General features: G+C 37.5%; 1 protein-coding gene across 24 annotated transcripts in view; it reads left to right on the top strand.

Moving 5' to 3' along the window:
* Cadps (calcium-dependent secretion activator 1) overlaps positions 1-17,982 on the top strand; it is a 1,142,346-nt gene that overhangs the window by 1,106,637 nt on the left and 17,727 nt on the right. For 23 of the 24 annotated variants that reach the window (XM_076212572.1, XM_076212575.1, XM_076212566.1 and 20 more), the window contains one exon: positions 14,886-15,025. In XM_076212572.1, coding sequence (XP_076068687.1) covers positions 14,886-15,025 — 140 coding nt within the window. Of the gene's footprint in view, positions 1-12,893; positions 14,597-14,885; positions 15,026-17,982 lie in introns of those variants that run through there. The other variant, XM_076212589.1, reaches the window with a different exon arrangement.

The following is a 17,982-nucleotide window of genomic DNA, read 5'->3' as shown; positions in this document are numbered from 1 at the left end:
TTTCACCCAAAAACATAAAACAAACAGAAAAACAAAAAAGAATATTCCTCTGAAGAGTTCTGATTAAAATCTGGCCACACTGTAGGCAGCTATAGAACCCTCCCAGAAAAGAAAATACCCAACCTAAGGGAGAGTTAAAGAGCCTATAAACAGAAAATGTTATGCCTAGACATAAGAATATATCATTGATTTGAAGAAACGTTCTTTGATATACTTTTATTGTTTACTTTCAAAATCTATTTAGTCTCATGATTTTTAAAGTCTCAATGCAATTTCATACCCAAAATCGCTAGATATATCTGATTGAGAAAAATGTGCTCTTATTTTTTTTAATACCTCATCTTGTTGATTTTTTCCTGTTTTGGGAGGCAAAACTATATATATATATACACATACACAGTGAATGGTCCCCAGTGCAGATATTAATTCCGCATATGTCTCCATCGAGCGCATTGTCAGTCTCGATCTTATTGACATGGAATTAAAAGTGAAAAGTTAATGTGGTTGAAAATAGATATATATGTATATATACTTTACTTTTTTTAGGAATGTCCCCTTTTGGGGCTACAGGTAGCAAGACTCCTAATCCCATCTCCCGTCCCGTTTTTTGTCGCCTATTACGACTCAAATGGAAAGACTTAGTGGTAGCATTCTCTTCCCCTACCACAGGTTAGGCGAAAATAGGAAATGAATATTCAGAGAAATGGTACAGGACAGTAACAAGAGGTTGGGGGACAGCATAATGGAGGGATAGTCATAGTATAAAAGTGTCTGGGAGTTTTCCAACCAGTACCCTAAGGTTTGGGTCTTTTAATGTGCATGGATGTGGTACAGATGAGAGTAAAAGGGAAGAGATAGGCAGTATGTTTGTGAGAAGAAAGATGGATGTGCTGGCTTTGAGTGAAACTAAAATGAAAGGAAAGGGCAACTGTGAGTTTGGGAGTGTAGGTGGGAGGTACTCAGGAGTGAAGAGGGGACAAGGGAGAGAAAGGGTGGCTATACTAGTAAGTGAAGAGATAAGTAAGTGGGTAGTGGAGTGGAAGGAGGTTTCATCAAGGTTGATGTGGATGAAGGTGAAGTTGGGAAGGGAGATGTGGGTTTTTGTAAGTGTGTATGGGCCTGGTAGTGAGTAGAGCATAGAGGAAAGGGAGGCTTTTTGGGTAGATATAAATGAGTGCATAGAGGGATTAGGGAGAAATGTCAATATAGTTGTATTGGGAGACCTTAATGCTAGGGTAGGAAATGAACCTATAGACAGAGTGATTGGGAAGTATGGAGTTCTAGGTAAAAATTGTAGTGGAGAATTGATGGTGGAGATGTGTCTTGAAAGAGAGTTGATGATAGCAAATACAGTGTTTAGGAAGAAAGTCAAGCATAAGTACACATGGGAGAGGGTGGTGGATGGAAGGGTGGCAGATATAGCGTTAATGGACTATATAGTGGTGACCAGGAATATGGTAGGAAGAGTTAAGGATGTACATGTTCTAAGGGGAGAGAGTGGGGGAATATCAGATCATTTTCTGGTGGAAGGTAAATTGAGAGTGGAGAATAGGTGGAGAAAGAGGAAAAGGGCAGAAGGTAGGGAGGTACTTAGAGTGAACTGCTTAAATGAGAAAAAAAAGGAGAATGAGTATAAGAAGAAGCTGAAAGAGGAGTGGGAGGGAGTGAAGGATAGAGTAGAACTAGGAGTGGAGGAAGAATGGGGATGGTTCAAGGAGGGAGTCATAAGGTGTGCAAAGATGGTGTGTGGAACAAGGAGGGCAGGAGGAAATAGAAGGAAGGGTAGTGAGTGGTGGGATGAGGAAGCAAAGAAAGGTGTAGAAGAGAAGAAGCAGGCATTCATAGATTGGCTACAAATTAGGACGAGGGAATCATATGAGAGGTACAAAGTAAAGAGAAGGGAAGTTAAGCATAAGATAAAGGAAGCAAAGAGGAGAGCAGATGTGAAATGGGGTAAGAGTATGACAGAAAATATTGAAAATAATAAAAAGATGTTTTGGAAGGAAATTAAAAGAGAAAGAGGAGGCAAATCAAGTAGAGAAGAAAAGGTAAAAGGTGCAGATGGAGAAATGATAATGGAAGAGAAGGCAGTTAGAGGAAGATGGGCAGAGTATTTTAGGGAGTTGCTAAATGTGAAGGAGGATAGGGAGGGAAAGGTAGTTGCAGTGCGAAGCACTAAGAAAATAAGAGTGATGAGTGAGGAAAATGGAGGAGAAATATTGAAGGATGAAGTGAAAGCAGCTGTTAAGATGATGAGAGCAGGTAAGGCACCTGGTCTGGATGGATGCCATGCAGAATGTCTTAACCCCTTCCATACGGTGCCGCATACGTAGGCATCATGAGGAGCAAGTGGATACGCGAGGCTGCCATATCGGCGTCTTGATTATATTTATTGTAGTTGCCCCTCCGTAATGACATACTCTCTAAACTGTCTGTAATCACATTTTCTATGGTTATCAAAATTCATGGGTGAAAGAGAGAACGATCGATATAAGCGGTGACTATATTTTATGATGCGAGTATTATTACGACACGTCGTACGGCTGGCATCGGCTGCTGCCCGCGAGATATATGGCCCGTACTGAAGAGGTTAAGAAAAGAGGTACAGTTATGGTGGACTGGCTGGTGAGGTTATTTAATGTTTGTTTAAGAGAGGGTAGAGTGCCAGAGGACTGGAGAAATGCCTGTATAGTTCCACTTTACAGGGGAAAGGGGGACAAGTGTGAGTGTAGTAGTTTTAGAGGGATCAGCTTGTTGAGTGTAGTTGGGAAGGCTTATGGGAGGATCTTGCTTGAGAGGATTAGGAGAGGAACAGAGGGAGTAATTGGTGAGGAACAGTGTGGGTTTAGGACAGGTAGGGGTTGTGTAGATCAGATTTTTGTGGTAAGACAGATATGTGAGAAAGCTTTAGGAAAAGGTAAGGATGTTTTTTGGGCTTTTATGGATCTGGAAAAGGCTTACGAAAGGGTAGACAGGAAGGCACTGTGGGAGGTACTGCAGATATACGGGATAAGAGGAAAGTTGTTAAGAGCAGTCAGGAGTTTTTATGAGAGTAGTAGAGCTTGTGTTAGGATTAGAAATGGAGAGAGTGAGTGGTTTGAGGTAAAGGTGGGACTTCGTCAGGGATGTGTTATGTCACCCTGACTGTTCAATCTTTACATGGATGGGGTGGTGCGAGAGGTAAATGCAAGGGTAGTGGGTCATGGGTTGGAGATGACTAAAGAAAATGGAGGAAAGTGGGAGGTGAGCCAGTTGTTGTTTGCGGACGACACTGTGCTTGTATCAGGATCAGAGGAGGGATTTAGGAAGTTAGTGACAGAGTTTGAGAAGGTGTGTAAAAGAAGGAAGCTGAAGATAAATGTGGGTAAAATTAAGGTTATGAGATGTACAAGGGTAGAGAGTGACAGCAGGCTGGAAGTGAGCATTAAGACTTAAAGACTGGAGGAAGTGGATAGTTTTAGATACATGGGTGCGAATGTGGCAGGAAAGGGGGGAATGGGGGTGGAGGTAGAATGTAGATTGAGAGAAGCGAGTAAATGCCTTGGTGGATTAAAAAGTGTAATGAGAAATAGACATCTGGGAATGGATGCTAAGAGGAGGTTATATGAAGGAGTGGTTGTGCCAACAGCACTGTATGGGGCTGAAACATTTCTGATTCTAACATAAGCTGTACTATCATAAAAACTCTTGACTGCTCTTAACAGCTTTCCTCCTATCCTATATATCTGCAATACCTCCCATAGTTCCTTCCTGTCTACCTTGTCATAAGCCTTTACCAAATCCATAAAGTCCCAAAAAACATCCTTACCTTTTCCTAAAGCTTTCTCACATATCAGTCTCGCCACAAAGATCTGATCCATGCAACCCCTACCTGTCCTAAACCCACACTGTTCCTCACCAATTACTCCCTCTGTTCCTCTCCTAATCCTCTCAATCAAGACCCTCCCATAAGCCTTCCCAACTACACTTAACAAACTGATCCCTCTGAAACTACTACACTCACACTTGTCCCCTTTTCCCTTGTAAAGTGGAACTATACAAGCACTCCTACAGCCCTCCAGCACTCTACCCTCTCTTAAACAAACATTAAGTAACCTCACCAGCCAGTTAACCAACACTGTACCTCCTTTTTTTTTTTTAGACATTTTGCATAACACCCATCCAACCCAGGTGCCTTACCTCCTCTCATCATTTTAACAACTGCCTTCACTTCATCTTTCTGTATTTCTCCTCCATTTTCCTCACTCATCACTGTCATTTTCTTACAGCTTCCCACTGCAGCTACATTCCTCTCCCTATCCTCCTTCACATTTAGCAACTCCCTAAAATACTGTCTATCTTCCTCTTACTGCCTTCTCTTCCATTATCATCTCTCCATCTGCACTTTTCACCTTTTCTCCTCTACTTGATTTGCCTCCTATTCCTCTCTTAATTTCTTTCCAAAACATCTTTTTATTACTTTCAAAATTTTCTGTCATACTCTTACTCAATTTTATCTCTGGTCTCCTCTTTGCTTCCTTGATCTTACGCTTTACTTCTCTTTTCTTTGTTCCTCTCATATGATTTTCTCATCCTATTTTGCAACCAATCTGTGAATGCTTGCTTCCTCTCTTCTACAATGTTCTTTGCTTACTCATCCCACCACTCACTGTCCTTCCATCTATTTCCTCCTGTCCACCTTGTTCCACACACCATCTTTGCACACCTTATGACTCCCTCCTTGAACCATCCCCATTCCTCCTCCACTCCAAGTTCTACTCTATCCTTGACTCCCTCTCACAGCTTCTTCTTGTACTCCTTCTCCTTTTCTTTCTCGTTTAAGCAGTTCACTTTAAGCACCTCCCTATCTTCTGTCCTTTTCCTCTTTCTCCATCTATCCTCCACTCTCAACTTACCTTCCACCAAAAAATGATCTGATATTCCCCCACTCTCTCACCTTAGAACATGTACATCCTTAAATCTTCCTGCCATACTCCTGGTTACCACTACATAGTCCATTAAAACACTGTCCTCCACCCTTCCATCCAACACCCTCTCCCATGTGTACTTATGTTTGACTTTTTTCCTAAACACTGTATTTGCTATCATCAACTCTCCAGACACATCACCATCAACTCACCACTAGAGAAAGACCAGGATGGATGGATAGGGTGAAGGAGGCCTTAGGTACAAGGAGAACAGAGGGAGTAATTGGTGAGGAACAGTGTGGGTTTAGGACAGGTAGGGGTTGCATGGATCAGATTTTTGTGGTAAGACAGATATGTGAGAAAGCTATAGGAAAAGGTAAGGATGTTTTTTGGGCCTTTTATGGATTTGGAAAAGCCTTATGACAAGGTAGACAGGAAAGCACTGTCAGAGGTATTGCAGATATATGGGATAGGAGGGAAGCTGTTAAGAGCAGTCAAGAGTTTTTATGAGAGTAGTAGAGCCTGTGTTAGAATCAGAAATGGAGAGAGTAAGTGGTTTGAAGTAAAGGTGGGACTTTGCTAGGGGTGTATTATGTCACCCTGGCTGTTCAATTTATACATGGATGGGGTGTTGCGAGAGGTGAATGCAAGGGTGATGGGTCAGAGAATGGAAATGGTTAAACGAAATGGAGAAAAGAGGGAGATAAGCCAGTTGTTGTTTACCTGGTTACCTAGTTGTATCTTATGGGAAGAGAGAGCTAAGCTCATGGTGTCCCATCTTTTTATCAATCCATATCCAGTTTGATCTTAAATTCTTGTATTGCTTTTGCACACACTGTTTTTTCATCCAATGTGTTCCATACCATACGAAGAGAGATTGGCTAAACTGGAGTTACCGACACTGGAGCAAAGAAGAGAGAGAGGTGACCTATTGACCATCTACAGAATCATGAAAGGCACAGAGGTACTCGATAGTGAGAACTTACTTAACTGGGACAAAAGAAACACAAGAGGACATGGAAAGAAAATAAAAAAACATAGCTATAGAAGAGAACTGAAGAAAAACAGTTTTCCTCATAGAGTTTTGGACACTTGGAACAAACTGGACAATGAAATAGTATGCGCAAAAACCATTCGTGAGTTTAAAAACAAACTAGACACTGCAAGATACAAAGGCGGGACAACACGAGCATAGCTCCCCTTCCCGCAAAATACAACTAGGTAAATACAACTAGGTAAATACATCTACCACTCGTTGGGGAATGCTGTTCTTTTTCAGGTCCCCTCTATAATTGTCCTTTTTAAGCTTCTTTCCATGTCCTCATGTGTTTCTCTTATCCCAATTTAGTAAGTCGTCTCTGTCAAGGACTCCCATGCCTTTCATTATTCTGTAGATGGTCAACAAGTCACCTCTCTCTCCTCTGTTCCAGAGTTGGCAACTCCAATTATAACACTGCTTGTACCAGGATCAGGGGAGGGATTGAGGAAGTTAATGACAGAGTTTGGGAAGGTGTGTAAAACAAGGAAGTTGAAGATAAATGTGGGTAAAAGTAAAGTGATGAGATGTACAAGGGGAGAAAGTGGCAGCAGACTAGAAGTGAGTATTAAGGGAGAGAGACTAGCGGAAGTGGATAGTTTTAGATACTTGGGTGTGAATGTGGCAGGAAAGGGAGGGGTGGAAGTGGAGGTAGAATGTAGATTGAGAGAAGCAATTAAATGCCTTGGGAGATTAAAAAGTGTAATGAGAAATAGATATTTGGGAATGGATGCTAAGAGGAGATTGTATGAAAGAGTGAATGTGACGACAGCACTGTATGGGGCAGAAACATGGAACATAAGAGAGGAGTTTAAATGGGCTTGAGATGAGGTGCCTGAGAAGTATGATAGGGGTTACTAGGCTGGATAGAGTAAAAAATGAGGAGGTGTGGAAGGCAGAGGTAGGAGTGAACTAGAGGGGGCAACCAAAGATGAGATGGATGGATGGGTAAAAGGGGCATTGGGAAAGAGGGGAATGTCTGTTGAGGAAGGACAGGAGAAAACAGAAGATGGGGTGAATGAATAATGGTTGTGTATGGATGATGCATGAAAGGGAGTGGGTGGGGGATGGGGGTGAGGGAGTATATGTGAAAAATAATTTGACACAGCCTGAAGGGATTTCTCCCTGTCTTCATTTCTGCATCAGGGGATGGAGAGGGGAGTCAGCAATTTATTGAAGCAGCCTTGCTGTGGATGTGCTGTGTCTTGCAACATTGCTTCTGACCTAGGGCAGTGGAAGAGATGTAGGAATGACCCATCATCCAGGAGGAGCCAAGATATGAGGGAGGGAGTGGGTTGAATGGGAGTGGAGTATGTGGGATGGAATGGGTGGGAGTGGATTTTATGTCTGTTTTTTGGCTACCTCCCTTGTAAGGGGGAATAAACCTTTGTTATATATATGTATGTAGTAAACTAAATTGGAAGCTGTGTTTAAGAGGTCCTGTCTTTATGTTTCTATTTACCAAACTTTGCCTTAAATTCATTAATGGTGTTGGTTGGGATTATATCCTCTCCTAACATATTCTACAAATTGACACATCCATGTGAAAAGAAGCTGTACTTCCTAATATCTTTTATTCCATTTTTTTCCCCTTTTTGTCAGATTTAAATGTTATTATCATATCCTTCTCCCTTCATTCTTCTAATCTAGTAAGTCCCAGTGCTTTCAATTTCTCATTATTTATCTTACCAGCCAGTCCAGGAATAATTATGTTTGCTGTTCTCTGTATTCTCTTTTTCTTGTATATGCATTGGTGACATAATCAGAAACATGCTGGTCTCACCTTTGCTTAGTTGTGGATTCAAATCCTGCACTCTTCTCTGATTCCCAGCAGTGACTTACCTGCCCCAACAGTCCAAGCAAATAGGGGGAAGCTGATGGGTTCAACTGCAGCTACACACCTCTTGGCATAGGCTTATCACCTTTACTTTCTCTTTCTTGTACCTTTCTCTTGGTGTACTTAATATCCTCAAGGAAAATTTGAATTTTTAGACCTTTTTTAAGCTGAAATCAGGGAGTTGACTCATACATACATTCTATTTTCTAAAGGATGAAATTCATAATTGGAATGAGTAGAAATAAATACTCAAGAGCCAGATTGCTTTAAATATAAGAAAAAAAAATTGATTATTTGTCTAAAAACAAGTCTCCATAGGGATGAAAGCACAGGGTTTGAGCTAAGGGTGTGGGTTGAGTTCACCCCAAAACCCCTAAAGCTCAAACCCCCTGCACTCAGAACCACGGGGACTTGTTTTGTAGACTAGATTTACTATACCAGTAACCTGTCTCTTCATATTAACAATCTTAACAAACATACAGCCTATTTCTGTAGTTTATTCATAAATAACCGGTACTCTTGAAAGTTTAAATGATCTTCATCAGCATGCCATGGTACATTGATAAACAAATGTTATTTTGCATCACCAGTGCCATCTATTGGTACATTACACTATTCATGAAAAAAGGGCAGTAAAATCAAAAGAAATATATACATTACTGGTGATATTTTATTCTAAACAGTATGTTCACATGGAACACATATGATAACTACCGTATTTTTCGGACCATGAGGCACACCCGTAATTTGCTATTCCCCGTCCTTACATAAGGCGCGCCTGACCATAAGGCGCACCTGGTCTAGTCATTGGATAATCATGTATATGTGAGTGCATTCAGAACTGAACATTTTTGTTGTTGAATGAGAAAAATCGGTTGGGATTTAGCAAAATTACAAAAATAAATGATATATTTCTTTATTTTGGTCAGTGAAATCAGACCACCTCCATGGACAGTCTGCCCTGCCAATACCCCTAAAAAACAACATAAACACGTTACGGGAATTGTTGGGAATAAAACCAACATTAGCAGTTTTATTCCCGGAATTCTCTATTCACAAAACACAAGATTTATCACAAATGGTGGTAAATTTTTAGTTTCGACCATGGGCGCAATATAGCAATAGAAAATTAATTAGTAATTTTGTAAATTATAATGTATCAACGTAATATGCAATTTTGTGAGCGGAAATAAAATACAAAAAAGATGCTAAACAGATTTCATAAGTATCGAAGTCTTGTCGGACGAATGGTACGCCACGTTTGTTATGATAGATGCCGACATCGAAGAAATGAAAGGATGATAAATTCGTCTAACCTAACCTAACCTGTGTTTAATAAATCATTACCTGGAAATTAAATGTCATCCGTCTCGTCCTCGTTGTCGTCGTCATGAGAGACGTTGGCGGGCTTTTCAACCACTCTCTCAGCTTGCAGCTTGAAGGAATGCATGTATCTCTGTCCATAACATTCCTTCAACAAAAATGTACCTGGCGAGGTACTGTCGGAAGTACCGAGGCCGTCAATTGACAGACAAGATGGCGTCCCGATCTTATGCTACCGACTTCGTTCATTAGTATATTTGCTTGTAGCAAGGTATTTTTTATTTTCATTTCCGCCCACAAAATTGCATATTACGTTGATACATTTTAATTTAAAAAATCAATAATTAATTTTCTATTGCTATATTGCACCCATGGTCGAAACTAAAAAATACCCAAATGACTACAGTCAGAGTGGAGCGAGACTAGACCAATGCAAAATGGCTGTCTGTGTTGTGGACGCTATCATGTCATAGCCATGATAGCGTGAATGAATGCGGTGGCATGGACTTGAAAACTGTCGAAGTTTTCGCAATTTTCTTGTCAAGATACATGCATCTTGGTTATAACTTGGTTGTAACTTTTGCTAGGCCTATGCACTGTCGCCATCGGCAGGCTAGCTACGAAACGTGTCAAAATAGTACGTCACTGTCCGAGGCTTTTTTTTGCACTGAAGCCACACATAAGGCACACCTCACAATAAGGCACACCACCTGATTTTGGCCGATTTTAAGGATTTTGCCCGCGCCTTATGGTCCGAAAAATACAGTATAACGAACACTTTACATAGAAAATTACAGCAGAATCCCCAAATTGTTGACCTCACTGTAGCAGATTACTTTAAATTTTATTGTTCACATGGAATATACATGGTAAGACAATTACTGATATAATGAATACCTGTTACATATACAAAACAAATACCTGTTATAAATACATAAAAAATTATATCAAGAGTCCGCAAATTTTAAAGCAGACTTTTATACAAGGTATATGATAAATTTGACTATTACTTGAGGATATATGGTATACATCTAACTGTAATATACAGAAGGAACCAACAATAGGTACCTGCAAGTGGTGGCCTTGCAAGAACATTGAAGAGTATCATCTCATTACTGTCCATCTTCAAATTTCAACAGTTGACCACATTGGAAAAGAAAAGGGTGAGAGGTGATTTGATTATGATGTATGAAGGAGTGATTCACTAGGAAAAATCTTTTCCAAAAAGATGATAGAAGAATTAGAATGCATTATTACAGAATAAAGAAGACTACATGTACAAAAGCATAACTTTCTGTATAGGCATATGGGGCTTTGGAATAGTTTGAATGATGAAGTGATGTTGGCAAAGAATATCCACATATTTAAATTTATGTTGAGCAAAAGTAGATAGGAGGGCTGGACGAGTCTGACTAAACTCCTGCACAATAAATCTAAGTTGACCTCCATCTAAAGGGGCTTACACTTGATCTTTAGACCAGCCTCAAGATCTCTCCATCGATTTTAGTTTCAACTGTTCTTCCTTCACTTTTGATGTAAGGGGAACTGATAGCTGGTAAGTGCTCTCCTCTTCCTCCTTTGATTCATCCTTTTCCTCATCCAGTCTTCATCCTCCTCATCCCCTCTTAGCTGGTAACAGAAACAAACTTACAACTGCTACAATGATTCCCAGAAAGATCTATGGGAAGCCCCAAATACCATTGCCAGTTACTGTGGGGCTACAGGTTTCCAGTCAGTGAAACTCGAAGCCAAAGTTATTATTATGAGTGTTGTGGTGGTGAACAAATCATTTGGTTACAATTTAAATAATTTTACTCTTGCATTTCATCCATACCAAAACTTCCTCAGAGAATGAAGGACCCCTGGTATGGATAGAATGTAAGAATAAAACTACTCGTATTATATCCTGACAGTTCACCACCACATTACTCATGTCTTTCATGCAATTATGATTTGATTGTCCATCATTCTGTTCCTTTTCCTTTATGAAGTTTAAGTGTATATGCCATGTGCTATTTTTATGTAGCCTTCTGTGTATAAGGATTGCTTTCTTTTGAAACACTTGTATATGATGATAATCCTTGCCTTTCATTTTCCATGTGTTCTCAGTCATTTTATATATATATATATATTTATTTATTTATTTATTTTATTATTTTTTTTTTTTTCAGTCTTTCTTTGTAGTAGATCCCATAGACTCAGAATCCACCTTTTTCTGTTAGGAACGGGGAAAGGGGTTCCAGACTATCCCATGGTTGCATTATTAGTATTTTTACATAATTCAGGTTTGCCACCTTGTATATACTTTTTGCTGTTTATGTGGTCTTTTGTCTCAAGGTCTTCCATAAATATTATTCTTTAAATAGTTTCCTTCTTCTTGTCCATTTTAAGGGAGGTTAGACCATTGAAATGTATATATAATATATTATAATAGTAGTCCTTGATATGTATATATATATATATATATATATATTTTATATATATATATATATATATATTTTTTTTTTTTTCTTCTCCAGTATGTCTAGAAAGGTTTTAGAAGGTATAGGGAACACATTTCAAGTAACAAAATTTTGAAAAATACCATTTGGTTGTGGCAGTAGCTCATTAAATGCACGCAACCAAGGGTGGACAGTAAAATGACCCATTTTATTCCCTTATTACAGCTAATTATACTGCGAGAATCTTTCCATTCCCCAACAGTAGACACTTAGCAATCCTTGAACTGAGGTATATAATGACAAGGTAGGGGGAAAATAGTCAATGCCAATGTAATCTTCATATGTGGAGCACATTGTTCCAACCTCATCAGTCCACATTAATGTGCTAAACTCAGAACCAAAAATATTACAATGAATTTTTTTTTATTAGAAATATAAATCAAGATTCATTCCCTTCAGAATTGGTGAATCTGTAGTTATTTCATGGTTTTTAACTCAATGAAAGTAGTTTCAATAACCTTTATTATATGAATTATAAAAAAAAATCCAAAACATCTGCTGAATGTGGAAAACTTTTTTTTTTCTTCATCTACTTTTTTTCTTTTCTTATTGCTATAGGAACATTAAAAAAATCATATCATTACCTAAGTATTATACTATGCATACCTACGAAGACATATTATTTTGGAGTAAAATTAGGGGATATGGATGACATGATATGATAATTCTGGCTACTGGAGGAAAAAGGTAATCTAATATATATATATATATATATATATATATATATATATATATATATATATATATATATGAAATATCAACTCATAATTTGTAGTAGTGTTTTTGGGGGGAGGGGGCAAATGAAAAAAAGTGGTCTAACCACCCTTAAGTTACTCCTCCCAATAGTTTGATGTTTTTAGCTTCTTTTGGCTTTCCTGCATTTCACATTACATTTGCTGGCATAAATTTTAAGTTGTTAACTCTGGCTCCATTCATAAATTTGAAATAAGTCTTAGTATAGGGTTTTGGTAGATCCACTGTTGTGTATTTATAGATGTATGCATATATGTAAAATCTGTTTAGTGTCTATTAAGGAATTATATTGATGATTTTTAACATGTTCTAATTTTGATCAAAATATACTTTTATTGATTTTGGAATCAATTTATTTGTACTGTTCTTAGTTGGCAGTAGATATATAGTATGCTGAATTGTTTTTCTCTTCGTAAGTCCCTACTTCCATGTGATTTTGTAAACTGAAGAATAGGAAAGTTTCCACTCGTTTTTTCTTATGCGTGCTGTGACCACTGAGAGTGTCAAGGTATGTATTGCTTTTACTTTTGTTTCAGCTGTTGTTCTCAGATTTCACAGCCTACGGCCTAAGCCCAGATCAGACGGGTGTTCAGGCTTTTGCAGTCGTAAACCAGAGAGTGGAAGCTGAGTACCAACGATTGATTCGCACCGGAAGACTAAAGGAATAAGTCCTTTCCTTAGTATACTGCTACCGCCACCACTGTACTACTACTTTTACTATGACTACTACTATTCTGACCATTGAGGGGAAAGATTTGCAACTCAGTTTCTGAAATAGGTTGAGTTGCAGTGTTTTGCCATGAAATATTGTGAGGATTCTTGTGACTTTTTCAAGAGAGAATGAACAGAAAACCATAAGATGAGAACTGCATGTCAATAGAATCATTGCCATGTTCTTGTGTACAATGCAGTTCACTATCCTCCAGAACACTGCAAGAGTCTTTCCCCCAAACATTGATTGTTTCTACGCCCACGTGATCGTCGTCATTTCTCGTCACTATCATCGACTTGTTTTTCTGTTTTCATTTAGATTTTAGATCAACGTCGTGGTTCGCTAGTGTTTGGAAAATGTTCGCCTTACTCTACACCTCCAGTGGTTTTTATCTGTCTTGCCTTTGTCTCTTTTTTTTTTTAATGTCTGGACAATGTTTTCTCTCTCTCTCATATTTTCATTCTAATCTATGACAGCTCACAGTTACATTTTCATTCTTCCTCACATTATTCTTCTCCAGTATATTTATCCTCTTCCTATCCTATATCCCATTATATCCTTCAGCCTGGTGTTTTGGTGGAAGCTGTAAGGCAAGAAAAATGTATAACCATGATTAAGCAGTTGGACCAGAAAGGTTACTCAGAGAAGGCATACTAAAATGAATTGCCTTCACCAAGATATGATCTGTCCTTTAGCAGCCTCTGACTCACTGCATCTGTCCTCAATCCTCTCCAAATGTGATTGTGTAGCACTAGAACAGTTTACTCTCCCTCGTGAAGCCATCTCTTATAATGGGCTGTATCACTCCAAGAGCTTTAAATAAGAAAAATTGTCTATGAAGGTACCTGTGGTGGTCTAAGTACTGAACTTCCAGAACCAAGAATCTGTTCCAACAGGACAGGAATGGCTTTCTAATACTTGTGGATACTGTGAAGAGTTTTCCACATGAATATTTAAGTAATTTTTGCCACCTATTTTTAATGAAAATTTGTAAATTCATATTACTTATATATCTATTTGATTTGTTTCCTCATTTTTAACATCCATAAATAAAAGTCCAGTTTCACAGGTGGTTTTTTTTATTAATTATTTGGATTTTAATAAATTCTTATTAAGTTATGCTCAATAAGCTGCATATGTTACACAGTATATAAAGTCAGTCATATTGATACCTAATGATACTTTGAATAAATATCTTTAGTTTGTGCAATAGTCTCTTTTAGTGATGTTGAGTTTTTGTTAATGTTTAATATGTGATATATTATTAATGTATGCATGCCAAGTAAAAACAGAAAGTACCTGCATGGTTGGACTGTTTCTCTCCTTCACCCTCACTGCATGAATTGTTGGTAGTTTTGCTGAGTGAAGTAATACATATAGTGGGCCAGCATGTAGATAAGAAAGTAGCATGTTCTGCTGGCCAGTGAATAGAAAATACTGAACACAAAGCAATTAGAGCATTCCCTCATTTCAAGCCAGGAAATATGAATAGCCTTTCTGTAAAAGAACTGTAAAATCCAGCTACCATTAATTATGATACAGAATAATGGTAAGTACTAGAAATATTTAGTTTTTCTCTTCAAAGAACTTAGATTATGCTTGATTCATATGTATCTAGAATTTTTGCAAGGTAGTTTTTGTAGTTTCAAAGTACTAGATATTTTAATTTTCTCATTAATTTAACACAGTTTTGAAAGGATCAGAAATAAAAGCCAGTATGTTGAATAATTATCACTGACTTTCCATAATCAAAATGCTTTGGATTTTAAAGAGAATCACTTAATTAATTTCAGTCTTATTTATCTTTCAAAAACAGAAAATCTACACTGACTTCGAGCTTCAAGGGGTCATGGAGGAGAAATTGAACACAAAAACATACCAGACAATTAGCCAAAGAATGGCCACAGAAGAAGCTGCTTGTGCTCTAATGGAAGGAAGTGGAGTCTGTGAGGATGAGTATGTGTTATATTTTCAAACTTTTCTTCTTATTTTTAGAATACTCTGTTAAGCATTTTTTTGTGTGTATGTGTACATTTTTCTTCTGGACTCGGGTGATGATGGCAGTGATCATGAGGAATCAATTATGTCATAATCACTATATATCCTAGCATCAAAGATGCTCCTGTGATGAAGATGTATCCTAGTTATGACTGGAATGTGCAGTAATGTCACCACACTTAAAGAAAGATGTAAGAAAAATATAAAAGGCAAAACATAAGGAAAATTTGAGAAAATTGGAACTTCCAACATTGGAAGAGTGAAGAGAAGTGACATGATAATGATATTAGATCAGAAAAAATATATAGAAAAAATGGACTGAAAAGATTTGCTGATATGGGATAAAAGATCAACAAGAGGTCATAATAAAAAATAATTAAAATACAACCATTTTTAAAAAATGTTAAGAAGTATAGCTTTCCATATATATGTGTAGACCCTTGGAGTAAATGGGATGAAAATATAATCCAGGACAACAACAATCAAATTTAAGGCAAAGTAGAGGCAAAGAGATGGGACCTCATAAGCTCAGCTGTAACCCTGTATACTATAATTAGGTAAATAATCATGGTGAAGCAGTGCAAACCTGCCATTAATGTATCAGCTGGCCTCATGAAAGGAATAAGCTAATAACCAAGAGAGAAACAAAGAGAAATGATAAATTATTCTAATTCTATTTGTGGAAGATGTAAAACATACAGTGTTCTAGTCATATTTATTGAAATTTACAACAATTATTGCAGTAAGTGCTGTAATATTACGGTATGTTCCTAAGTTGCATCACTCTCCAAACAGACCAAATTAGTCTTTAGGCTATATGGGCTGACTCCTTGTGAGCTTTAAATTCAAAGGAGAGCAGTTTTGTAGAAATGAGGCAAGCAATAATTTGGGTTTAGAAAACAAAAATGTAAAAGTGAGGGAAATGTTCAATCTTTTGGGATCATTGGATGAAAAAAAAGCTTCAGGACCTGATAGGATCTCAGACTACATACTCAGGGAATGAAAGGAACAACTGGCAGACAAGCTTTTTATAGTATTGTATGTTCATGTTCATTAAAATAAATAGCAGTGCCACAGGATTGGAAAAAGGCTAATGTGATATCAATTCACAAAGGTGGAAGTTGGAGGCACCACTGAATTATAGGCTAGTATCTCAGACCAGCACAATAGTGAAATTATGTGAAAAGATTGTGAAAGATCTGTGGATCAATATCTTGAAGAGATAAACATTTTGTTTTATATTTAGTTTTCATGTCTTAACATTCCTGAATCTATAGCCTTGGAAGGATCAAGGCTTCTATGATTTTTTTCATCATCTCTTCATCAATATAGAGAAAGACCAATTTAATCTTTTGCAGGAATCCATAAGATTCTCTCACAACCCTGGTCATATGTCTGTCAGGTGACAGGTTGTCTCTATCAACATTCCCAAATCTTTCTCCTCTTTTGCTATTATAATGAATTCACTTCCCAAGGTGCAGTTTAAAGATGGTCTTTTTACAGCTATTGCCCAAATCCAGTACCTTTATAATCATAATTTTGCATATGTCATGGTGCATCTTATGAAAATGGTTTAAGAATTTGTGACTGAGAGGAACAAGATAGATATAATGCCACTCAATGTAAATAAGATAGAAATCAATCAAGAAAGCAACTCCTAGTATATACAGTGTTCTGCACACATATATATATATATATATATATATATATATATATATATATATATATATATATACACATATATATACATACATATATATGTATATATATACACATACATATGTATATATATACATATACATATATATATATATATATATATATACAGACACTCCTCAACTTACGTTCTAGTTACGTTCCGAACGGTCGAACGTAAGTTGAAAATGAACGTAAGTTGTTACTGTACTATACATCCGTAAATTGTATTACCGTATCTTATAAAACACCCTTAAATAATTAATTATACACATAACATTGTAAAATAATAACATTAATTTCAAATAAATTGAATTCAAGCAACATAAATTGAGATGGTGGAGGAGGAGGGGGAGGAGGAGGAGGAGGGGGATGAGGCAAGGCACGTTCAGTCTGTCGTTTGTGCCATGTAAACAATGGATGCCGCGTCATGCGTAAGTATCGTTTGAACTAAGGAGAGCGCGCTAAACTAAAAAATTCACTCAATTTTTTTTTTTTACAGTCGGTTCAAACGTAAAATCGAAAAAACGTAAAACGAATGAACGTAAGTAGAGGAGCGTCTATATATACATATATATATATATATATATATATATATGCTAATAAGAACACGGCTACGTGTGTTCACTTATGCAAAGTAGACCACTTGGAAAAGGAAACTAACGAAGCAGAGCGCTTTCGTATATTACATCTTCAGTGCAACAAGTACATAGTGATAGGAATACATAGACAATATATACATGATACAAAGGAACAAGGACAGTTTGAATAAGCGTAGCGACCAATTACCCCCTGGAGAGCAGAATGTCATTGTCAATTATCTTACGATGGTCGGGCGACATCAGGTCACAGTCGCCAAGGAGAGCGGAAGGTCATTGTCAATTATCTTACAATGGTCGGGCGACATCAGGTCACAGTCACCAAGGGTCACTGTTTCTACTACTTATATAGGGCGACATTAAGTCAATTCGTTGGATTACATTTTACCTGATATTATCTTACTAATTTCTTGACAAATGAAATTATCAAGTTTGTACAAGCCTTTATGTAGGTTGGTATTTTGATTACTAGTGGTATGAATCAAACTGCACTCTATTAAATTTCTTGCTATTATGTTGTTGGTATAATAGATTGCCTGGGCATTACCCCAATCAACTGGATGATTATTTAATTCAATATGCTTGAATATACCACTAGAATGATTGCCATCCCTAACATTT

The sequence above is a fragment of the Oratosquilla oratoria genome, chromosome 30, assembly GCF_046742065.1.
Source record: "Oratosquilla oratoria isolate Oo_2021 chromosome 30, ASM4674206v1, whole genome shotgun sequence".
Taxonomy (NCBI): Eukaryota; Metazoa; Arthropoda; class Malacostraca; order Stomatopoda; family Squillidae; genus Oratosquilla; species Oratosquilla oratoria.
This window is presented reverse-complemented; position numbering and strand designations above follow the sequence as displayed.